Source organism: Oreochromis aureus, linkage group 1 (assembly GCF_013358895.1).
Source record: "Oreochromis aureus strain Israel breed Guangdong linkage group 1, ZZ_aureus, whole genome shotgun sequence".
Lineage (NCBI taxonomy): Eukaryota > Metazoa > Chordata > Actinopteri > Cichliformes > Cichlidae > Oreochromis > Oreochromis aureus.
In genome coordinates, this window is record NC_052942.1 from 26275887 (window position 1) to 26302139 (window position 26253).

Consider the following 26253-nt stretch of genomic DNA (forward strand, 5'->3'; position numbering starts at 1 on the left):
CCTGGATGTTAAACTTTATTGAAATATCAGGGAGGTCAACTACTGATCATTTTAGTGGATCTAAAAGTATTTGTGGCTGGGACAGTGGTGCAGTGGTTAACACTGACAAGACACTGCAAGATGGTCCTGAGTTTAAATCCAGTCTGGGGCTTTTTGTTCTTCCCGTATCTGGACAGGTCCTCTCCGGGCATTCCGACTTCCTCCCACATTCCAAAGACATGCACTGGGTTTGGTAAATCTAATGGTGTATGTCTCTATGGGTTACCCCGTGACAGAATTGAAATCTGCCCAGGGTGTACCCTGCTTCTCCTACTTTGACAGCTGGGATAGGCTCCAGCCCCTCGTGACCCTGAATTGGATAAGTATAGGAAAATGGATGGAGGAAATAATGTGGGCCATTTATTTGTCAGTGGTGCCTCGGTAAGTATTCGATTTCGGGAACCGAAGGAGCATGTGAATAGCTAATGACATCAGACTTAACAGACGGATTACTAGGCAACCACCAACCACACAACACCATCCAAAATAATCATTAGAAAACATTAGGATAAGCACACCTTAACATATCGCCAATAATATTACTAGAAACTTGACTATTCTGCTGTACTGGAGATGACTAACATCAAATACTATCTTACTTTGAAATGTATACACAACTGGAAACTGGAACAGAGACTTTCTACCAGGTTAGCTTTGACTAAAGTTATGCTCTATTAATGCCAATTACACATGCATTAAAAGGCCAAGTTATTTTTCATACAATACCAAAACTGAAACAGACAATTTATTTTGAAATCACACATTTTGATTGAAAATAGTAGAAAAATAAATAATTCAAATATGTGGATGATGTTATCTTGTCTTGTCTAAAATATGAGGAGCACTGGGATATTATTCCCTGAAACTCCAATACCAGTTACACTCTAGCTGTATCACATTAGCTGTCAGCCACATGTATGCAAGCAATTACAAGCACACCAGTTTAAAAAAACAAACTGCATGAAAAAAACAAAACTTTAAGTGTTCGACTATGTATCTTTGTGTTGCTTGTGTTTGTCTCTCTTTGTGAGATGAAGCAAAAAGAAAAACTTTTCATCACAAAAGCTTGTTTACCATGTTTCACTGCCTACTGCAGCAGGGACACACACACACACACACACACACACAGAAAATGTGTAACTAAGAAATGTGATCAATTTTACAGAAAAACAGCTAAAAACCTTGTTTTACTGACCTGCAATGATGAAATTTCTTAGTATGTTCTAATTTTGTAGTATTCTTCGGGGAGTGTTTGCATCCTAATACATCCATTAGCACTTGTAACCCCACTGAAAAACGATGCAGGAGCATAATCATGAGTGACTGTGAGTTTGCTGCAACAGGCTTAATATTTCTACCAGGAAGGGCAGTGAAACAGTACCTGTAAACGCCGCTTTTACTTACTCCCATACTGGCTTGCACATTGAAAAAAATCACATCTCTATCTTTATAGCAGATTTCTAACCCTGCAGAACGAAGTGCAAAATCTGCTCCAGACTTTCAGGGAGTTTATTACTTAGATAGAGGACTAAAAACCTTTTTGGATACAAATTATATTAAAGACATACAGCATTTGTTCATTTTCAGGGTGTTCCTTTGCTTTCTTTGCTTCCAATTTCTTGTTTTTTTTATTTTGAATATCTGTGGAAAACATTTTACTGCATTATTAAAGCCGTATCAGTAAAGTCAACCTTCTCTGCATACAGATCATTTCCTGCCAAGATCCAAAAAATAATAATAGATTATTATTTGGGGTAAAATAAGTGCACATGGATGGCATGTTTAAAATAGAAACATCATTGTGGGTAGCATTGGTAAGCCAGTCATGGGTGCACACGTCATTCAGATTGTGTTATCCAGTAGAGATGTGTTTTGAATTGTCATGTTGATTTTTGTTTGTTTCTTTTGTTGGAGATCTGTTTTGGGACCCCTACAGTTTCATTCTTTTATTCTCTATTTCTTGCTTTTCTTCCTGCTGTAGTTTCTAACCCAGTTTTCACACTTGCTTTAATATTCTGTCACAATATAAAAAAAATATAAAAATAAATAAGTAAGTCAGATGTTTCACCAAAATGAAACTTCTGTGATAAGCCCCAGAGTGGATTCATGGTTAATTTAACCGTTACTGTGGATATCTGAAAAACATGTGAGTGGGAATTCAGGCTTTATTGTAGACAGTGGCATATACCACATGTGGGAATGTTCACTGGAGAATAGTGATCAAAATGCACACCTCACAGAGACGACTAATGACAGCTCAGCTTGCAGCCCGGCTACATGCAAACAGTTTTCTTTGGTTTTTTAATTCTCTTTTTTTTTTCTTCCATCCTAATATGGAGCCCCTCTGCTCCATTTCATCTCCGTTTCGATCTGTTTTCTGTCTACCTGTAACTTTTTTCTTTTTATTACTTCATCTTCTCTTCTGTATCCCCACACCACCCACCGTGTCTCAGCAGTAACAGGTGTTTGGTGAGGCGGGAGGCCTGTGGATCTAAATGTTCTCATCAGTCCTAGAGTCCAGCCCAACAGCTGAACTCAGCATCAGTCCACAGACTGCTACAGCAGACGCAGCTCCTCCCAGTCGCTTTCATTCTTGGAAATAACACATTTTTTTGACTGACTGGCTACGGTGGAACCTGGGGAACAAACAAGGTTATGTGCATTGCAAATATAAGGTTAAGTCACAGGCAAGGTTTAAGAAAAAAAATGAATAGTTACAACTATAAATAAAGAAAAACGGCTTAGAAGCAAGGTCCACACGCACTGTTATTTTGCATATTTTGGCAAAAATTAAATGTTCTGATCATACTGAGCATTCATGCAAACGGCCAAGAAGTGGATTAAGCTACAGGAGTAAATGTATTAGAATTTATTGTGACTGCTGTGGCTCCACGCTGAGTGCAGCTGCCATTCTACAAAAAAAAGGGGGAAAAAAAGACCTAGCTATAGAGTTTTTCAAGTTCACTCTCAAATCTACAGGAGGGGGAAGTGTTTGATAATCACAACAGAAGTCTTCGGTAAAGCGTTCCATCAAATCTGCGTGGAAAAACACAGCTATACATGAATAAAAAATAGCAAGGAAGAAAATGTAAATGCTTATATGGCAGAAATCATGTGTACCGTTTGAGTTTCTACGCTTGTTCAACTCTTATCATAATGTGAAAACTGTTCTCAACTTTGTGATGTGCTGGTGACAAGTTGAAGCAGCTTAGAGTATTATCAAGAATACAATAAGACACAGACAGACGGACAGAACTACCAACCGCAGAGGGACTTAGTTCTACTAGCTTTAGTATCTTCCATCTGTGTGTATTTGCAGTGTGTGTGTTAGTGTGTTTGAGTCCCTCGCTAGTCCTGTTTCTCTCTCTTTTCCTCAGCAGTCCTACCTTCCTCCCTCCCCCAATCTCTTTCTGTCTTTACTTCTCTCCTTCCTTCCCTAGCGGTACTCCTGGATTAGTTCCATTGCCTGGTTATCTAGTGTTGGCCTATTTTTCCTCAGAAAAGTGTGATTTTTACTCTGCAGTTACTGAGAGTAGTCTAAGTTTGTGTATGTGCGTGTGATCTTCAAATGATGCCTGTAAGTACATTTTTTTTGATGAGATATAATCCATTAGATGTTTCTCATTATTTTCTGAACTCCACTGGGTTTCTTTGTTACTGGGAGGCATCTTTATTCTTTGGTTGTGTTCTTTCTGGTCCACTGTAACATTTATATAAAGCTCAAACTACTAATGTATCTCTAGCAGGCTAGTAATGGAACGTACGGCATGCGCTACATAGCCTATTGCATTTTATATCACTGAAGAAATCAACAAACTGTATTTATATTGACTAATATTTTGCACAGCAAGTGAAACAATCAGCTGAATGTGTTCAGCATCACAGCAATGCATAGTTATCTTTCTGAGCAGTTGGCACTTAATATATGTATCTGATTCGATTTGATAAAATTCACCAACTGCGTCATTATCTGCACCTGCTAACTACTCATTAACACAAATATCTGATCAGTCATTTACATGGCAGGAACTCAACACATGTAGGAAGATTTAAGAAGACCCGCTGAAGCTCAAACTGAGGAATGAGAAAGGAAGGTGGTTTAAGTGATTTTGAACACGGCGTGGTTGTTGGTGCCAGACAAGCTGGTTGCTCCGGTTTAAAGAAAACGGTCAGAAAAAGAGAAAACATCCAGTGAGCAGCAGTTTTCTGTGTGTAAATACCTTGTCGATGTCAGAGGTCAGGGAGAAAGGCCAGACTGCTTCAAGCTGTTTGGAGGGCAGCAGTAACTCACATAACCACTTGTTGCACCTTTGAATGTGGTGAAATGGAAGATGGACATTATGGATGTGCAGCCGACAAATCTGCAACTACTATGTGATGCTATCACATCAATAAAGACTGAAAACCTCTGAGGAATATTTCCAGCACCTTGTTGATGTTACGAAGAATTGAAGCAGTTCTACAGGCAAAGGGGTGTCTGACCTGGTACTAGCAGGGCATACCTAATAAAGTGAGTGTATCTTTGACTAATTTTCACCAGTCATATCTAGTATAATAGAATATGAGTCCATACATGTTTATATTTCATTGTATGCTATGATGTAGTAAGTCATGCCAGGCAAACAAAGAAAAATAGTAGACATACATAATTATAGAAAATTACTTCATATGATAACATTGAATTGAGTTCGTTGCTGAATTAAGTATTAAGTAATTATTCTTACAAACCCTGTTTTTTTTTCATATTTCATTCTTGCATAAATTTCTAATACAGGTAAAATTTTCAGGCAAAAGGCTTCAGTCTGATCAACATGAGCACTATTGTGGACCTGCCTTTAAAACTATTGCAGTGTTATAATTTGAATTAAACCGAGATCAGTCACATTTTGAGAACTAAATGCTCCACCAACTCTTTTATTTCACTTCTGCTTTCATTTGTTTTTACAGGTGAAGCAGTTCATAAATTTCCCTTTGGTTAATGTCTCTTTAATTTGAAGTAATCCTTTGGTTTTCATTACAAATTTTAATCTGTACAGCTAAGTTAAAATCCATGTGATTTCCAGACTGCAAACATAAAAATAAAAAGTAAGATATACAAGTAACATTTGGAAAAATTTAAAACACGAACAAATGAAGCGCAGAAGAGGGATGGAGTCGTAAAAACAGAGCAGCACAGATGGAAATGTAGAAAAAAAAGAGTGAGATGAATAAAAAAGTAAAGCTGAGGAGATGGAAAACAAGGAGAGTGGGAGAGCATGTCTGAAAGCAAAAATAAATGAACCAAATAAATGAACCGGGAAGTTAAGGTTAGTGAACAATGAAGCAAACACCTATTATTCAACGCTGGTAGTTGAATATGAGTGTGTGTATGTGTGTGCATGTGTATATATTTGTGTTCATGTAAATCAATGGCATAAGCAAATACACAATAGCTAAAAACTCTGGTTCTTAAGATAGGATGAGTACCACTTCAGGGTTTAATGAGACTACAGGAGACACAGTTGGAGAAATATTCACATTTTTCCTAACTTTTATCTTTATAAAATGCTAAGATGCTTGCATTGGCCACTCTTAATTATTTCTCCTCCCCATCTTGACCATGAAGTGGTCCTTGTCCTTTATATCCCAACGTCTTATTAGACTCTCCAGGTGCTCCTTTTTCATCATATTGCATTGTGGATAAGAATCTTAACATCCAAACTGGCTAAAACAGCGCAAATATATAATTTATTTAACAGATACAAACCAGTATAACAGGTCTGCATTAACACTATGTTCATTTTAGGTGCTTTGAAGGTTTTTGCCAGTGCATTGCACTCTGTCAGTCTGTCAGTCTGTTCATACTAAGATGACCTCCAGCCAACCCTGGGCATCAGTAATTACTTCTGTTTATCCAGGCAAAATCAGGACACTGTTAATTCTTTAGTATGCACTTGGGTTTTGTTGTAGTTGTACATTACTTGTGGCTGATGTGATAGTTAGTATAGATAACTGTTGGCAGCAGTTGTATAGTGTCGTTGTGATGACAATTTTTGCAGTGGTCAAAGCAAATCTGCACAGCTTCTTCCTGTGCTTTCTTTGATAATGAGCTATCTGGAGAGCTGGAAGCTGTCTAAATGTAGCAAATAAACGTAGCAAAAGTGTACAGTGGAATCAGCCTGCAATTACGTGTCACACATTAAACATGTAGCACATATGGCACAAGTCGCCTCTATTGTTTTGATGCGTTTTGAAGTGCCACACTTGACTCTGTTCAAAGCCAAGAGTGCTGAAGCGATGCAAGTGTCAACAGCTAGGGAAGCTAGCTAATTCATTCAGCACAGAACTGGTGTTCCAGCCTGCACAGAGACCACATGTGCATATGGCTCTTGGATTAGATCATGGCTGCAAATGTACCTAGAGAAGCATTTCAACTTTCTTTCCATATCTAACTTATGAATCCAGGTTTAATGATAATGTTAACTTGGAGGACTTATAAAGAATATGTTATGATACAAAGAGCAGAATAGCACATGAATCAACATCTTTCTAATAGAATGAGAGTAAAGAGTAAAATGGGTTTTTGCACAATTACAGTGTGCACGAGACTTCAGTTATATAATGAATCATGTGTAAAATTTATTTACTTCTTTTTTATCATTAATAACAGGGAGGCTGATCAAAGTGCAGTCAGAAGGAGGATGATTTGTAAATCTTTTATTATGATATATCAGTTACCTTACAGAGTTCATCATAATCATTGCCAACCAACTTCAGAAACATGCTACATATTCATATTTATGAAACTGCCATCCAGTTTAAGGCTCAGCATCATATAAAAACTCCTTATGTCCGAGTGAAAAATGACTTCCTCACTGCAGACGATTCAGGACTTGTTAGAACTCCCATTCTACTTTACCTCTCTGCTCCATTTTGACACAGTCTAACAAAGAGTCACTTGGATGACTGAATACTTTCCCTTTCCAGATTCCAGTCTTACCCAATAAGAAACCATTTGTTAATCCTGGAAACTGTAAATCTAACCCTACTCTTAGGTAATAGGGATATCGCAAGTTGCTGCTGCTGCTGCTTTCCATCATCAACATGTATTCATTGCGAAACCTATACGGCCATGAAGGACGAAGTAGCCAAAACTATGCCAGAGACATGAAACTATACCTTCACCTAACACTTTCTAATCAACTGCTTTCGTGGCAAAGAGAATACACAATATTTTATTGTTTCCACTAAACACCAAAAAACAGAAGTCTTCTGTTTATTGATGATTGCTCCACCTGCCTCTCTAACCTCCAGCAATCACTTTCTGACTCTTTTGTAGATAACCTGATCCCTTTAAATCTTATCTGGATTACTGTAATAGAATCCAGATTTAACTGTCCAATAAAGGAGTTAGACTGCAAAATGTCCATAACTCTGATGCCAAAGTTCTTATGTGCACAAAGTGCTCATAGAATGTCGTCACCTGACATTACCTTCCCATGTGGTCTCATGTGACATTTAAAATCATCCTTGTCACCAACAAATCTCTTAATTTCTTGGCTGTTTCATACTTATGTGATCTCTTGCTTTAGCAGCATTCAGTGCAGACCCAAATGGGTGGGACCTAGTCCAGTCCCATCTCTCTGTAGTCATGGTGGGTGTGGAGCTCACCGAGAAGCTTCAATCTGTGACTCTGATTCTTAGCTTTTCAATTCTCTTCTAAAGTTTAAAGTCCAGACACTTTTAGCCATTCATTCATTGTTATTTCTTTTTAGCTTGTTGTCCTTATGCTTGTTCTTTATATATATTTACTAAATGTAAAATTAAAAACAAAACATACAACAAAATAAAAGGACTTAATGCAAGCTATCTCAAGAGTGGTTATTTATCAATACCACTTCTTCCAAATACCATCTTGGAGAGTAGAGCCATTTCACAGACAACCTTGAGTAACTATAAACCGAAAGAGGTACTCCTGCAGGTCAACTTTTGATGTTTCATGGAACAAAAACAAAACGTACCTCGAGTCTCTGTGAAAGGCAAGGTTGGATGTTACAGAAAGTGTAGAGCTGATGCGTCATCATGTCATTTAGTGTAGTAAATAGATTTTCCCTGAAGAGTCTCTTGAATTTTTTTTTTTTTTAATCGGGATGAGCCATTGACGCCATGTGAAGTACGTAAACCTGTGCTTTTAGTGTCTGATTTAGCACACATGTGCAGGAACTACAAGTAAACATAACATACTGTATCCGGTGACTGTTAATCTGTTCTGCACACTTGCTTAGAGAACCTTTGGGCTATTTTCATGCTCAAAACAGCTTAAACTTTGTATATTGGTGGTTTATCTGATAAACTGTGTGCTTCACACGTATTAAAGATTTCTATTTTCTCTCATCTGTCCAAAAAAAAAAACCCCTGTTCTAATACTTCCTTGTTCTTTAAATAAAAAGAGAACACACACTCACTGATTCTAGCAGGGTTGTCAAAAAAAAAAAAAAGACAGATACTAATTTATACTAAAAATGAATATTTGACAGATACTCATCCCGCAGTATCATGCAGCAGTATTGATATCAGCAGTGCAAACTTGCAAGCACACAGCTCCTCTTGTCACAAGTGGCTAAGATAGTTGAAATTCACAACACCAAATTTTCAAGAGGTCAGTAGAGCTCCCATTTCAACAACAGAGAAACAGCTATCATAAATATTAGCCTGGATGGTGCACACATTAACATTAGCACTTACCTGATAGCCACATAAGCTGCTTGTTATCATTAAGATAACAGCTAGTGGCTATGGCTAATAATAAAGCAATGACGTTAATGCTGCAGCTAGGTAACAAATGTTATCATTCCTGCCCGTCTATGATGAGAACGTTAATTTAATAGCATAACACAGTTATGTGTTAAAATATTGTTGTTATTCTTAGCCCCCAAGTGGGGCAGAGAAAAATCTACCAGCAACTACACAGAAATAGTGGCAACTTATCATATCAATTCTTTTATAATCAGTAATATAAATATTATCCCAACTCACCAGAAACACAGCACTACCACAAAAATCCACAGACTACCTTTACCTGATATTAACTTAAAAGTTAGTCTTTCAGAAAAGTTTTACTTTCCTTACTATCTCACACTAGGAACAGTCAGCTACAATTCAAGAAGCTGAAATGAATACCAGTGGGACAGGATTCACCAGTGGGACAGGATTCACCAGTGGGACAGGATTGACAGTGATAAAAGGACTTAAAAAATACTCAAAAATACTCAAAACTAGTACCTACAGTACTCAAGAATTTTCTTCTCAACTTCTCCTTTCGTATTGTAGCTGCAGCATTTTGTTAACATTTGAAATTTCTATATAAAATAAAGTAAAAATAAATCTATCTATCTATCTATCTATCTATCTATCTATCTATCTATCTACCCCTTCTCTCAAAAGAATTTATATACTAAAAACTTTATATACTAGAAACTCTGGTGGGAACAGGGACATTTGAGAAATCTGTCTGTACCCATGTGTGTTTCTTATGCCGCATATGAGATGGGGATATAGCAGCTGATCCTGTCTGTGTGAAACAAACTTTTCAGCTTTAGAAATAAACATTTTCACACTGTTGACATCAGTCATGAGAGCGAGGGGGTTGGAGTAGAGCTACCGTTGCTGACGCACAACTGGGGTTGGTAAGAAGAGGTCACAGATGCCAGGTCAGCCCTTCTTCTATATATGAGATTGAAGAATTCCCCATACGCATGATCCAAGGGCAGTTGGAGGGGTGGCTGCTAGAGAAAGATATATCCTGTGTCTTCTGTGTTCTTCTTTCTGAACAAAGAGAGGGCAGTCAGCTCCTCTTGGCTGCATCCCACTGTCCATGTAGGCAGCCTGATGGGTTCATATCAGCACTAGCTGAGAAGAGGAGAGGGTTTTAGGTCAACCAGCTGATGGCTGGCCTTGTGGAACTCAGATAGAGAACGGCCGGATAATTGAAATCAGCTCTTGTATGTGCAGGCTTAAATATTTCATGTAAAAACATAACTTACTCTTTTATAAGCAAAAAATAGGATAGTGGCTGAATTCAATAGCTGCTAACACCCAGCTGGAGCCAAAGGAAGCCTTACAAGCTGGGCTGAAGCTTTGCCTGTACTGACACACACCAGGGAGAGCCCTAGGGCACAAAAGACTGCTGGCCAGTGGTCTAAATTCAGCAATATGCTGCTTGTCCCCAGAAATGTCTGCACTATTCAGAGGAGTAGAGAAGTGCTAACATCAACAGAAGAACTGAATAGAGAAAAAAGTGACCCTGCATCTCCCAGCTTAGTCACTTGATCTAAATGGCACTGGGAACGGACTCCCTGCTGCAGCTCACTGCACTTAAGTTCAGAAGCTCTAGGAAAACCCAATATATCACCCTTGCACTGATGTTTTGTGTTGAAGGTTCAAAAAGGAAATACTGTTGGCATGTTTGGGTAGTGGTCAGAGAATGTGGGAGCCAAATAACTCCAGGGCTAATTATCATCACTGACAGAGCGACCAGGCTGGCAAAATGCGGCAGCTGCCACAACGGGTCAGCTCATCTGCCAAAGCAGTTATCAGCAGCACAGTGTTTTTATTCTGTTAATAAAGGGGTAGTCCTAAGGTGCAACAAATGGATATATGCTGTCTTCTGTAGAGTCCCATACCCATGAAGATGTCAGATCTTGAATTTTGGAGCATGCAAAAAAGGTGATAATCAAAGGTGATAACCAAAACTAAGATTTGTATTTCTTGTATGAAGACATGCACAATGACATCAACAGAAGCTGAAAGCAAAGCTGTCGATTTACCAGTTGATCTGCGTTCCCACCCTCACCTACGGCTACAAGCTCTGGGTAGTGACGAAAGAATGAGATCGCAGATAAGAGGCAAACTAGCATCCTCTTAGCGATGCAGTGAGGAGCTCAGAGTGGAGGTCCTACTGCTCCATATTGAAAGGAGCCAGTTGAGGTGGTTCAGGCATCTGACTAGGACGCCTAGATGAGGTATTTAAGGCCTGGAGAGATTATATCTCTCAGGTGGCTTGGCTTGGAGGAGGTGGCCAGGGAGAGGGAGGTTTAACAACCTAAATCTGGATAAGTGGCAGAAGATTGATGGATGGATGGATGGATACATACAGAACTATACATCTTTACTTACTTTATGTAAGTAAAGTAAATCTTTACTAGTCGGCTTTGCAGCTGCAGTGTTTAATATACTTTTAGTTTCTTTTGACATTTCATATGTTTAATCATTGTCCTCATTTCAACATGCTCAAGCTCATTTCACTCTAAAATCAGACCTATCTTTTAAAAGAGATTTTGTAAATTAACAGAGTAAAGGGTCTAATACGGCTATGCTGTGAAGTAGTCTCTTGAGCTAGTCTATCTCATGAGATAATCGCACCACAGTTCAATGAGGCCAAGCATAACAAAAGCCCAAACAAATCCCTCTTAGTCACGTCTGGTTGGTGTGGATGTAAAAAACAAGCAACAGGTAGAATAATGAGGTCGCATTCACCAATGTTGCAAAAGATCCACTGAAATAATCATACACTAAGTATAGGCAACTACAACTAGCACATGGCATACACAAATGATAAACGCAGAACAGATAAAGAGGGTGACACTACTGACACAAAATCTTACTTTGAGCCTATAAAAACTTGGATTCTTTTCTTAAATTATTCTCTTTTCTTTGGCCATGGTTATTTTAGCATGAAAGCACACCAAGGATCCTTATGGTAGTACGCTGAGCACAAAAATGAGGCTGCATTTACAGTAAGCCGCCACGCAAACCAATCACTCTGTACAGTCTATTCTTTTCTTATCCATCCAGTAAAAGAAAAAAAGTATTCTATTCAAACACTGACTCATAATACAGCAATGTGATGTTTTCAAGGAAAAACCCAATGTTATCCATAACTGCTCCACCAGCCTTAAACACTACTTGGTGCATTCCCAGCTCATCCCTCCTACACACAAGCAGAGCACTATGAATAAGCTTCCCACAGTTTGCCAGCTCTGTAGATGATGTTCTCTCTGCCCTTTTTGCAATAATATTACATTATTTCCACTTACTAAATAGGGATGCTGCCAATTCATCAGTGGCTTATATATTCCTGCACATTTTTGTTGATCCACAGGGAACACTTTTAGTTAACCACTATATAACAATGCTGTTAAACCCAGTGAGACTTTCTCATCTTTGCATGCTACATTCAAGTTAGCCAAAATAACAGCACTTTAAATTTTGCAGTGAGGTTGTAAAGAAATAGGATGCTATATTCAGGCCACTGTTCCACTGCTCCATCTGTCTATGTGTCTTTAAGCTACAATTAGGTTTTGGATCTTTGGAATAAGTGGGAGCTGGCAGTCGTTGCTTGATGAAGCCAACAAGACCACATTATCTAAAAAAGGCAGATACAAGATCCCGAGGCCACGTGACCTAACACCCCTTTGGCCCTTAACTGAGTCTAAAAATTGTGACCATAAAAACAATCAACTGAATTGGGACAAAGGGTACCCATTGGAAATGAGTCTGACTTACTGTTGGCAAAACAAACCAAGCTCTTACAGTTTACTGTTCCTTGGCATAGACCCTATCAGGGAAGCTGAGGAGTGTGGTTACCTGCCCAGACAAAACACGTTCAACACATATGTCCATAATTATAGTCAGGACCCATTCATTGACCTGATATCTCAGGAGAAAACCTGTTCACCACCTCTCACCAAGATAAAGTCTAGAGTGGAACAAAGTCCAGATGAGCTCAGCAATTTCTAGTTATTAACTCACAACCACATGTACTGGCTAAGAGTCCTTAACCACCAGAGGAGTTGCATTGGGGATCTCCACATCTAAATACCTGAGGTATCTAAACTGGATGTACTACTGCACTTTCTTACACCTACACACATTTCACTAAACACCTGTCCTATTCGCCAAACGTGCATTTGTGACTTTGCCCTCTTGTAACTATTTTGAGATGCTGGAGGAGTTCCAGCACATATCACAAAGGCATAAGTATAAGGTGGAGGTAAGTGGACTTCTATGGAGCAGCTGCACTTTATTCAGATTATGCTGAATTGGGCAATAAGCCAAATTTAATCAATGAAGCTCATACCTGCAAGTTTTTGAACTCACTTTTAAAAGACAGTAGTCATTATTAACCTGAAATCTTAGGTGATGAGTTGTTTATACACCATATCTTTGTTTCCTATACACTAATATGCAGAAACTAAATAATAATCAGTGTTCCCAACAACTGTAATATTAAAAATGTCTGCTTGGTTTATTTTCTTGTTATTTTACCTGTCTTAAAATAGACAGACAGATTACAACTAAGTCTTTATTTGACGACAAGATGGCCAACAAAATATACAACGGGCCAAGTACCAAGCAGATATATGAATATTGCTGAAAAATCAGGACGCATATTCAAACTGTGTGAGTCAGGGAGATTAGGTTGGAAAGAGGGAAGACACCGAGAAAAAAGAGGAGCAGGAAACCACATCAGACAGAAAATGAAAGAATGAGTGCTAACCTCATTTTTAAGTTGCCAGGTGAGGGCTGTCCATCATAAACCGATACAATATCAAAGTCTTCCTCCAGCGCCAGAGTGACGAAGGTTAGCTGGATTCGGTTCCTCTCCCCTGTTATTATCAGCCATGTACAGTTGGCGTAGTTGGGATAGCCATGGGGGAAACCAGGTGACTCTATGGTGCCATTCAGGCCTTGGACTACACCACCACAAGACTCAGCTAGAAGAGAAAGAGATAAGACATGTAAGAAAATGTACATCCTGCATTAAAGTATACATTATACAATACATATATATTTCCCTGCATTCCTCAGATTTATTTTTACACAGAGATTAGAACAATATGATGAAGAGTGACAAAAATGACAAAAGTTAAACATACATTCTTTTATACTTTGTGCTCCAAACCCTTTAGAAATATTGTAATGGATAGTATATCTGAAGCAAACACAGAGCAGAGCTTAAATATGTGCAGTGTGCCAAGCCCAGTGTTAACAAGCCCATGTTCTCACACACAACTCAAATATAATGCAAGACATGTCTCAGAGCCTCCCTCGACACAGTAGCATATGCCATTCAAAGCTTTCATGCAAAGCACTTGAATATGAACACACATGGCATATATTCAGATTTCATAGCCTCCATCCTCTCAGTGTTGTCAGTCTCAGAAACGTGATCTACTGATCATCCAGAAAAAACCTACCATAACACATACACTCATATAGACTCCTACATGCACAAAAATACTGTATGAAGCTTTTTAAAGTACATCCACTATGTGATCACATTGCTCACTCAGTAAACTCCCTTGACATTAAACATTCACACATCAAACACTTGCAAATGTAAGACCTTGTAGAACCCTTAGACTTCCATCCATCCCATCACTAAATAGATGGATACGAATAAATGGAGAACATATATTTTAACCCTATATAGACCTATAAAGACACTTCTCACACTGTGTAATTTGTTAAGGAACAAAATAATGTGACATTGATCAGTGGAAACCTAAATCATCAACCCATTGAGGAAAGGGTTCATAATCACAAAAAAGCCAAAATTAAGATGACTCAATTAGTCATGACTTAACTTTAGCACGGACACATGAACACACACACAGTCCTCCAGTTAGAGTTATGGAAAAGGTCTTTATACGATATAATTCATGTAATCCAAAGTTTGGAATTTCTATGTTCAAAATGTAAAAATCTAGGCTCACTTAACAGAAGTAGTGGAAGCTACTTAGAGTCACCAGAAAGTAAATCAAACATGAAACAGTTAAAGTAAGCTAAGTGAGGAATGCTAAGCTAGCCTCAGCAAATCAAATATTTCCAAGGAAATGTTCAAGCTAGCTGGAATACATTTAACCGAAAAACACATACTTGAGGCATGTGTTGTTCGCGGAAATAAAACAGCACACAACTTATGGTACAGAACTCCTAACCTCTTTTTATATTTACATCCTTATCTAGACACTTATCCTCCAGTCCTTGTTTACTCTTGAAGAACATACAAGACACATGGAGATGTGTGGTGCTGAGTGTGTGTCTGTGTGACATACATGAAAGCCAGTGGTAACTCTCAGAGAGCAATGGCCATGTATTTAACTGCACATTACTAAGAATGCAGTCTTTTCACACAAGCGCAGACATGCACACACTCCATTCCCTGTTCACTAGGTCATAATCCAGTCAACCAAATGTTAGCAAAATGTTTGCGAGGCTGTTCTTGTGTGTTTTTGTCTTTTTCCATCAGGCTAATATCAGAACCTGCTCATTGAGTACATACCAGATGTTCTTGTATCTCTGAAGAAACAGAAAACACACAAACACGTAAATACCTATACACAAGCCCAAATGGACAAGCTGGCAGGAACTGAGAAGCACACATACATGTGTGCTCACACACTAACTTCAAACCATCTGGAGTGTCCAGATTAATTTCAGATTGTTCTTCACTGTGTTTCCAACCCAGTTCACCTCTCCCCCTCAGCCGTATCTGTGTCTGTACCTTATTCTGTCTTCAGTTGTCTCTCTCTTTCTGTCTGCCATCTCTTCTGCTGCCAGATCCCCCTCTTGAGCAGATGGGATAAGTAGAATTCAGCGGATATGCACATCAACCCGGATGCCATATTGTAAGCATCATACTTGGGGCATTTCAGTAAAAAGCACTTTGTTTATCCTCTTAGATAATGCAGAGTTGAGGACTCCCTCTTCGGTTTCCTAACTGAAGAGGGAAACTGACTGATTTCTACTGTTAGTGGTGTGTTCTTAGCTATGCTACCTATTTACATCAGGGAAGTAAAATCCTGTAATTTGTTTTTTTCAGTAGCAAAAGCCCAACACTTGTGGCCCACCAGTGAGCAAACAACTGTGGCCTCCATCCTAACAAACACTGTAATTCCAACAACTCTTTAAAAGCTTTTTTTTTTAAATTTAAAAGTAGCATAAAAGGAGCTTTTGGTTATCAGAACTTGCCAATAATATGAAAGAAAAAGGTTATACACATCAATTTCAATGTGCAAATGTGCTCTAACAACATGATAACAGATTGAAAAGATGGTATAAAACTTCTAGTTTTATGTTAGTACCATGGACTTTACATAAAAGCTTGACACACCAACTCTAACATCACTGCTTTCTGGACTCACATCTTCCCTCTCCAGCAAAGTTGAGCACTAAATTGTCAGCTAACAGTTTCATTTTGTTCGTAGAAAGCAGAGACACTGATTCCTATCAAAGACTGTGATACTTTCATAGTATACAAACAAGTACTAGAATTTCATTCACCAAAATTAGAGTAAAAACTTGGCTCACAGTGTGTTAGTACATTAACTGCATAGCAAGCCATTTTATGTATCAAATTTTTGCATTAAATTATGCACTGTCTTATATATATCTATGCATATGCTCGAAATAAATGATCAATCAATCAATCAACATGCACCAGAAGTCACCAACCTTATATATCATGTGAAAATGTCCTGCTCATTGACTTCAACTAGCTGAGGTGAGACCTAGCTGACAGACACAGGCTAATCAGCACCCACTCTTCACTTAAATCGTCTACATTTCTAGTAATGCATAACTTTAAGCATTATTAGAATGGCCTGTAAATGGCCTGTATTTTGTATAGCGCTTTTACTAGTCCCTAAGGAACCCAAAGCGCTTTACACAACCAGTCATCCACCCATTCACACACACATTCACGCACTGGTGATGGCAAGCTACATTGTAGCCACAGCCACCCTGGGGCGCACTGACAGAGGCGAGGCTGGCGGACACTGGCGCCACCGGGCCCTCTGACCACCACCAGTAGGCAACGGGTGAAGTGTCTTGCCCAAGGACACAACAACCGAGACTGTCCAAGCTGGGACTCGAACCGGCAACCTTCCGATTACAAGGCGAACTCCCAACTCTTGAGAATGGTGAGCTGAACTGCTGTCGTGAAGCAAAAAAGCAGACCCTGAGTCTGCTATTTGATAAGTATGACAGAATAAAAAAAAGAGACAGATCTGTGTGTGTGTGTGTGTGTGTGTGTGTGTGTGTGTGTGTGTGTGTGTGTGTGTGTGTGTGTGTGACAATTTTTTGTGTGTCTATAAGCAGCATGTGAAATAGCCACTCCAGACACAGGTGGATAAAAATGTGGTGCCGTTTGCACACTGTGTAATCAGGTGCTGACGTGAATGCAAATGCTAATATGCACACTGCCAGTCTGTTTCTACACAGGGCTAAGTCTTAGATGTACATTTTGTTTGCTTTAGATCCCACAGATTTGAGGATTTTACATGGTATTTGTGAGGCTTTTAATTATTATGCAAGCAAGCCTGCACAGCAATACTGCTGTGAGATACCCCAGGTGAAAAAAAAAAGAATGCTTGATGCTTCTCTTATTTGTAACAGGCATTCACAGGAATTGCATGACACATGTCAGCAGCAAAGCCAGAGCAATTTGATGCTTTTTACACTCGTACAATAGTTTTTTGCAATGCGGAAAATGAATTATTTCTTAATCACATCCGCCCAACATACCCAAACAAAATCTGCTTTGTTTGATAATGGTTTGACTGTGCAATGAAAAAATCTACATAGCAATCAGACAGACTGTTAAATTTTAGGTGCTGAGAAGCAGCAGAGAGGTGGAGAGCTGTAGTGAACCTGACCACAAGGTCCCTGGCTCATAAATCAAATGCTGGCCTCTTCTTTCCACAGCGTGCTGGGCCACAAATCAAATGCATCTTTCTAAGTTACGCTGTGTAGAACTATTGACTGCAGTGATTCAATACCAGCTATGAAAAAGTGGAGAGGAGAGGAGAGGAGAGGAGGGGAGAGGAGAGGAGAGGAGGGGAGAGGAGAGGAATCTGTTGTCTGTTTTCCTGGTATCCTCTTTTCCTTTCCCTCGTTGCCTCTTCCCCCTCACTCTTCTCATGTACCACCCCCTCCCTCTTTTTCATTATCTCTGTGTCAGAATCATTGTGTCTCTCCCACATTATGTTTGTCTCTCTGCAACCCTCCATCTCTCTCCATCTCCTCTCTCTATATCTTCCTCTCTTAAACCTTCTGTCCATCCTTGCTCTCTTTATTACACTGGTGTTATCACCATGCCTGTACCTCTCTCCATGCATCTCTGTCTCCCTCGTGGTCTTCCTCCCTGCAGCTCAATTCCTCTATCTCTTTCCCCAGCTCTGTCATCATTACCCCCATCCTTTTTCCTCTTTCTGCCTCTATCCTGCTCTCTCATCCCTTCATCCAACCTGCTCTCTGTACATCGCTCTTTCACCACAATTATCTTTGTATTAGCATCATCTCATCTTTCCCTAAGCGTCATTACGTTTCTTTCTCATTTCCTCAGTATTATTATCGCTACGTCACTTTGTCTCTCTCCTGGTATCATTATATCTATCTTCTGTGTTTCCTCTCTTATCCTGCTAGAGTGTTAGGTTGTTTTCATTCCACCCACTCACCTGCTATATTTATCACACAAAGAACAAATACCACAACCTCTCTCTGTCTGTCTTTCTCTCTATCACGGTCTTTGTCAGCCCCCCTGTCAAACTGTTTAAATAAGTGGGGCTGCAGACAGATTCAGGCGTTCAGGCCGTTTAGCTGGTGCTCACTGGGGATAAAAGCAGGTCTCTGGAAAATAGTATGAAAGTCCATCTGTGCAGTTAACTATGCTAAAAACTGTTTTGGAAAATACTTTCTCCTGTGCTCCTGTGTAGGCAATTACTTCTAACACTTGTTTCCTAGTTTGAATCCTTTTACAGCCATCATTAGGTTCACTTTACTAAGAGTGAGCACACATATTTTTAATTAGAATTTCATTTATTTTAATGAGGGTGTGCAGAAAAGTGATGATTTTGAAAGCAGATAGTCTTTTGACCAAAGTTTGAACTCGGTGATTTTACTTTTTGAGGCCAAGATCATGTTGTGCAATGTTTGCTTTTGCCACAAAAATCATTCAAGTGCAAACTGACAAACTAATAAACACTGAACAAACAGAATAGAAACGTTTAGTCAATTAAATCAAAGGGGCTATATGTCAAATTCAATATGGATGTACTCAACGTTAACCAAATGTGCACCGAAAATAAGAAGAGGGCAGCTAAACAAATGCAAGGTAAGGGAGAGCACATGCTCTAATACCAGTCACCATAACAACCAATGGATATTGAAAGACATGTATCATGCCCCATATGACACTCACACTCACACACAAATGGAAAAACACACAGAGTCACACAGGAAGAATCAAGGCTACATCCAGAGTAAATCCCAAACATTGTCAGCAAGGAATAGGGGTTGCTGTCTGAAGATAGCAGAGATAGATAGGATTAATGTGTGTGTGTGTGTGTGTGTGTGTGTGTGTGTGTGTGTGTGTGTGTGTGTGTGTGTGTGTGTGAGACAGACACATGATCAAAGATAGTGCAGACTGAAATAACGATAAAGGGGGAAAAAAGGAGATCACGGGAGAGAAATGCACACGATTGCATGTGTTAGTAGTTAGTTGTAAGTGCATGTGTTTCTATGTACATTGTGAAAAAATATATATAATTCTCACTTTCAAAAGCCAACCATCTGAATTTCTGAGGAAAACCAAGTGTCTGCATATGCAATCAATCATCTTTTAACCTACAGCTCAATAATTATGATCTGATTAAAGTGAATGAAAATGAATCACAGGATTAAAATCTAGCTGAAGCTACACAACCAAACACAAACTTCAAACTAAAAATCATTTGAAAGTACGTCATTGGTCTTACTACCACTCTTTCTCCATCTGTGAAAACTGTAAAGTAGATCTGATTCATCATCGAAAATGTTTAGAAACCAGGTTATTAATTTTTCAGTAAAGATATTAGTGTGCCTGCAGACATGGTTGCTCATAGGCGCCAGTGGAAATTCTGTCAATCCATTATTTGTATTTGCTTCAAAAGTCTCAGTAGAGCAGCCCATACTTATTTGTTTGGGGTTTGGGGAGCTGATGTCAGTCCAGTCACGCCAAAGCACGAGGGGCATTTTTATGAAGTGTTGGCAAATGCGGTGCGGAAATCTGCCACAACAACAGCTCATTACCAAAGACAAGAAATAAAAGAGTTGTCCAGATTGTTTTTTTATGTTCAAATACTTTCAATGACATGATTGGCTGTCATATCAAAGTAGGCGACTGAGATGTTGCTGTATCTTTGTACTCCGCACAGGGACCTGAAGTCAAAGTGGACTTTGACAGTGCTGGAGTGTTTACATGCATTCAGACTAAAAAAAGAACAAGACTAGAACACGACTGTTCGGTCCTTAGTGTGACTGTTTTGTTTGGTACATTTTGAAACTCACAGTACAGATATTTTTAAACCCTCTCGTCTTGGTATTACCTGAGTTTGCCTTAGTCAGACAGGGTGCATTGTGACAAAGTATACGATCGATAAAAGCTATTTTGAGTTTAAAAGAGGGAGGTAAGGAAACACAGATACTAGGCTGTGCCAAACAACTCGGCACCCAATGGCAAGTTAGAAGAGTTTTGCCCACAACCTAGAAGCGTCATCATAGACCTGTGGGTACAGATGAAGCCGTACTGAACTGTTATGGATTCATGCAACATCATGTGTCACATCCAAAGGTCACATGAAAATAAATCCTATTGCAGCCAATGTGTAAGATGTACTCTTGGGATATTTTCAATTAAACTGGTTCTTTAAATCTGCAATGATTTGTTGGAAACTTAATGGCAGTGGAAACAAAGCCTAAAATCTATACTTTCTCAATGTGAGACAAGTTTAAATTCCAATGTGTGCTTAGTTTGGCACTATTTTCTAAGCAAAAGTGTACCTCCATGAAGTTTTTATGCAAGAGGGTCAGTCACAAAAATCTGAGTACTTTCTTCTTTCTTTTATATGGTGTCAGTTATTGCTGTACAGAGGAGGCATCACAGAGCTTTAAGAGTGCATGCTGGGAGAGTGAGACGTTTCTCCACTCATGTCATTTTTTTTTTTGAATGACAGATGAAGTTGTGATAAAAACGTACAGATCACTAAACCAACTAATTCTAAACTTGCTCTGTGGGAAATTGTGGTTTCTGTGGGAGGAATTTCGCAGCCTGCACAATGGGTTTCAAAGAGAAATGGCTGAAGAAAGGAGAAAGCAGAGGGATGAAGGCCCTGCACAGAAAATATTGTTGCTGTTGTTTTTTCATTGTTAAATTAAATTAAAATTAACAATGAAACATTAAACTGAATTTTCCATTATAATGAAACTCATTTCAGCACCATGGACAGTGCATGTGTTTGTCACAGCGATCTCATGAGCTGTGCTCTGACATGCACTTTGAAATATGGATCACAGGTACAGGAAATCTGCATTTTTATTTTTATTTTTATTTTTTACTAAATAAATCCACCATAGAAAAATTGTAGTGGTACTGTTAACACCAGCAGTTGGAGAAAAAATGGAAATAAACCTTTGTCAATCAGGTATTTCCTATAAGTCTTATTGCATTGAGTTGATTGGCCACAGTTTGACCATGTGAGTGGCTGATAAGATGTTTACATTAATGAGCAGTTGAGGGAGTAGCTAACAAAGAACCCATGCGCACACATACACAAGGTTTGTTATTGTTATTTATTCCTCTTTTGTGGCAGGAGAAAGAAGAAAGAAATCAGCATCTTGCATAACTAATGTCAAGTAAAGTTGCGTGTGTAAAAGTAACATTCCTGTAGTTTAACTTTTTCTTCCAGCACCATGTAGGAGTGTATCAGCCAATGAAGGAAAACATGCAAATATACACAGAGCCATCTTACTAGAATAGATGTGACAATGAAAATCGCTGATGCCCCCCTAGCATGCACTGTGTCTAAAAAAAGAGGCAGTATGCTCAGTTTTTCACTTATTTTGGAGATAGGCTAAAACAACAACAACAGAAACAAAATGTATGAATTTCTTTGTATTCTTGAAAAGTAACCCCAGAAATATGATATACCCCCACAAGCCAGAGTCAGCACACAAGAAAGCACACACGCATTTTCTAGCAGAAACATGCATAGGATCTAAGGTCAAAGCTAGCTGGAAACATTTTAAATCAATAAACTCAGCAACCTCCTGAACATGTGTTAGAGCTCAGCAAAGCAAAATGGGTGCTGAAAGCAAGCTATGTAAGCAATCCTATATGTGTTTTGTCTATAAGTGTGTTTTTGAGTGTGTGCATGTATGAGGCTATATGGCCTTGGGTGTACTGGAGCGTGTCGGTATGTAGTAAATAGTGCTATTATGCTGAGATATTGTAATATAAACTGAAACTAGCGATCAAGATTGGGTCACTCTGTCATTGATGAAAAAACAGAAGCCTGGCACCTCAAAGTCCCACATCTGCATTTGTTTTTGTCTTACGCTTACTCTCGTTCTCTGTAATTTGATCCCTTTCTAAGTATGATCTTTCTCCCTGACACTGGAAATCAATTGCTTGTTTCATCTGACAATAATGCTGTTTTAACTGCAAACAAAAAAAACCCAAAACAAATGAAAGTGGTCGTGCGGCCATTGAAAGTGAGCAGTGGTTTTCTATTCTCTAAATAAAAACATCACCAATTGTTTTCCCCCTCTATGATCCATCACAAGTAACAGCTTTATTCTTTAAAGACACCTTTATTGTTGTTGTCCCAGTCTCTGTTTCTGAGTTTGTTTTGGTGGTTTTTTATTAAAATGCAGTGTTTATTGTTGCTAACTGACAACAACCATCTACCAGTAAGGAGAAAGACTTTGGGATACACGCTAATGTTGCGATCTTGTTTTATTTTATACAGTTTATGAATACTTAGTGAGCGATTGCTCTCCAGGTTTTCTGAACACCTTTCATATCCATATGCACAACTCAGCATAGTGTGCAGTTTAAAAACTTAAAAAAATTTGAGGAAACTGGACAAGTAGAGGACAAAAGAAGAATCGGTATGCCCCAAATAAACTATCTACAGCAGATAAACAAGACTTGAAAGTAATTTCCTTGAGAAACAAAATCCAGCAGAGATGTGACATAGCACCTGGCCATTCAGTTGCTCCATCTGCTGACTGGCTGTCAAGAAGTTATTCTTAAGAAGGGAAAAGGGCAGAAAAGGCTGATTGTCAGCTTCAAATCATTGTCAGCTTGAGACCAGGAAAGAGGTGCAACAATGAATGTCTTCAGCCATCTGTAAAACATAGTGAAGGCTGTGTCATGGTGTTGAGCTGCCAGGCAGTGGTGTTGGAGATCTTGGCGAATTATAAACACAGAAAAGTACCATCAGATTTTCATACACCATGCAACACCATCAGAAAAATGTCTGATCAGCATCTACCAATGCAGTAAAAGCATACCTGGATAGAAGAACATACAGTCATGGATTGGCCTCCCCAGATCCCAGACCCACCATTAAAGAAGCAGTGTGGGATCATCTTGACAGAGAGCAAAACTATGGGCTCAAATTGTGATCATAAATATTTTGTACTTGTAAATCAGTTTTGTACTTGTAAATCAGGATTTGTATGTGCAAAAAGAATTTGTGTGTGTGTGTAAAAAAGATTTGTGTGTGGACTTAGCCAAAAAATACGTGTGAAACTCTGCACTCAAGTTTCAAGTTACAAGTACGAATTTTGACCCTATTTTTCTTCCTTTCATCTGATTGGTCAATGTCATGTCAATCACAAATTTAACTATCCAATCAGAGAACAGATGAGTTTGGCTGTCGGAGGGGCGCTTTTTTGAACTGCAGGTCCTTGAAGGGTAAATTCAGTTTGAAGCTGGAGGATCTCTATATAAATATCTGATAGAAGCTAGGTCCCCTAACTTTCAGCAGCTGTTGAAAGGATGAAGTTGTGGTATATCAGTGGTTAGAAATACCATTATTACTTTAGGATTAGTTTAACACAAAGTCAGGGCTGACCCGGGACCATTGCTGTGAGTCACAGTGCGCAGCATAAAGCTCCTTTCACATCGGACGCAGCATGTGCTGCTAATGCTAACTAAAAGCCAAGGATCCAGAATTTGTTGCGCTGGCTGCCGAGCTCTGTGGGTTTTTGCAGCAGCTCTACCTGTACTAGATGCACCTGCTCCTTGTCGTTTCTATCTCTGACTCTATGTCCTCTACAAGAGTTTCTGGGTTTTTTTTGCTGGTTCTTCAAATGTTCAATAAAAACATGTATGCTAATTCATAACGAAGAAAGCTTTGTATCTATCCCCACTAGTGAAGACTGTCATTTCCACAACACTGCCCCCCCCCCCCCCAGGTCCGCAGCGCTGTTGAAAAGGCTCTGGAGGTCCCTGTATTAAGCACGTAAACCTGTGACACAAAAATCGCAAAACTCGGACCACCACAAACTGTTTTCCTTCGTGGTGATGAAGGAAAACGCTGGGCTGGCATGTAAAAGGGCATTTATTCCCTTCAAGGACCTGAAGCTCCATAAAGCACCCCTCCAATAGCCAAACCCATCTGTTCTCTGATTGGATAGTTAAATTTGTGATTGACATGACATTGGCCAATCAGATGAAAGGAAGAAAAATAGGGTCAAAATTCGTACTTGTAACTTGAGTGCAGAGTTTCACATGTATTTTTTGGCTAAGTCCACACACAAATCTTTTTTTACACACACACAAATTCTTTTTACACATACAAATCCTGATTTACAAGTACAAAATATTTATGACTACAATTTGAGCCCATACAAAACAAAAGGCAACAGCACTCAAAGAAGAGCTTTGAATATCCTTCAAGATTCCTGGAAAACTATTCCTGAAGACTACTTAAAGAAATTACAAAGAGAATTACGGTTGTTTTGTAGAATAAAGATGGTCATACCCAATCCTGACAAATCTCAGTTTTTGCCTTATATACTGTATTTCCCACATGTTTGAATGTTTCAACAAATCACTGCGCTTATTTCCCCATTTTCCAATCCAAACATACAGAAATGAGGCATGGCTCAAACTTTTTTAGTAAATCTGAACCCTTATACCTACTGTTCCTTCATGCTTTCACCGTATGAGCCAGGTTTTGATCTTGACCAATAGTTTTTGTTGATGTAACTAAAAAAATGCACAGTGATTAAAATAAATATTACACACATGTGCACAAGTAAACAGATAACTACATTAAAAGACACATTTTCTTTTCACACGTTAACCTGTATGCAGTTTTGTTTGCCATTTCTTCCTATTTATGTGCAGGTGTACGCATCATTGGGATAGACCTGCACACACACACAGATACAACAGTCAGAGAAATGGAAACCCAAATTATACCTTTATAAAGGAATCAAAGCCTCCCCTGTCCAGGTGTGTCCCTTATAATTTTATGTTAATATCCATTAGAAACTCTTCCTGCTGTGAAAATTATCCACTTATCTTCCTCCTTTCTCTTTCGCTCTCATGTCTCTGAAACAACCTTCATTTATCACTATGCTCTTTTCACACTATAATTTAACTTAATTTATTTATGTATCTTTTGAACGTTTAAACAACGACTGTTGTAGCAGTAAGACCTAAAAATGGAAGCTAGTTTAAACTTCATTTTAAAAAGTTGGTGTGAAATATCCTCTTATTTCATTTATCCTGCTGATTCTGAAAGTCACATGATCAGTCTTTGCATTTGCATGTACTTTCAATAAATATAAATCTGATTCAGTGGTTTCTAGGTGTGAGTGGTGCATTTATAGGACTGCATGAAATGTTTACTTCAAACTTGGAGTTTATTAAAGTATTTTCAGCGCAATTTCACTCCCAACTCTTTACATGCTGACGCTTGGTCAGGACCTCTTTTCAAATTTTAACACACCTGGCAGCCTTTTAGTATCATTTCCTAGATGCAGGGTCCAGAAAACCATTTTGTGAGGTGAGGAAGAATAACAACCAACAAAAGCCCGCATAAGGAGGCAGGTGGGGTAGCAGGTGGAGCGGCGAGCGGCATAATCACACTTTCAGCCAGAAAACAGGGGTTTGAGCTCTTTCTTGGAATTCTATTTTTACACTTTTGTTTATTTTTGTTTTTGTTTTAGTGTTCACTGCATTGTAACAAGATGATCAATGTTATTCACTTCATCTGTCAGTGGTTTTAATGTTGTGATTGATCGCTGTATTGTTCACCTTGAATTCCATACCATGCAACGTCAAATCTTAAAGACTTTGCTTGTAATCACCCCCTGTTAACTCATTCATTCATT

General features: G+C 38.9%; 1 protein-coding gene across 1 annotated transcript in view; it reads right to left on the reverse strand.

Moving 5' to 3' along the window:
• Window positions 1–26253, reverse strand: part of LOC116333697 (CUB and sushi domain-containing protein 1) — a 422781-nt gene that overhangs the window by 289908 nt on the left and 106620 nt on the right. Inside the window, 1 exon segment of the mRNA XM_039613940.1 lies at window positions 13577–13793. Coding sequence (XP_039469874.1) covers window positions 13577–13793 — 217 coding nt within the window.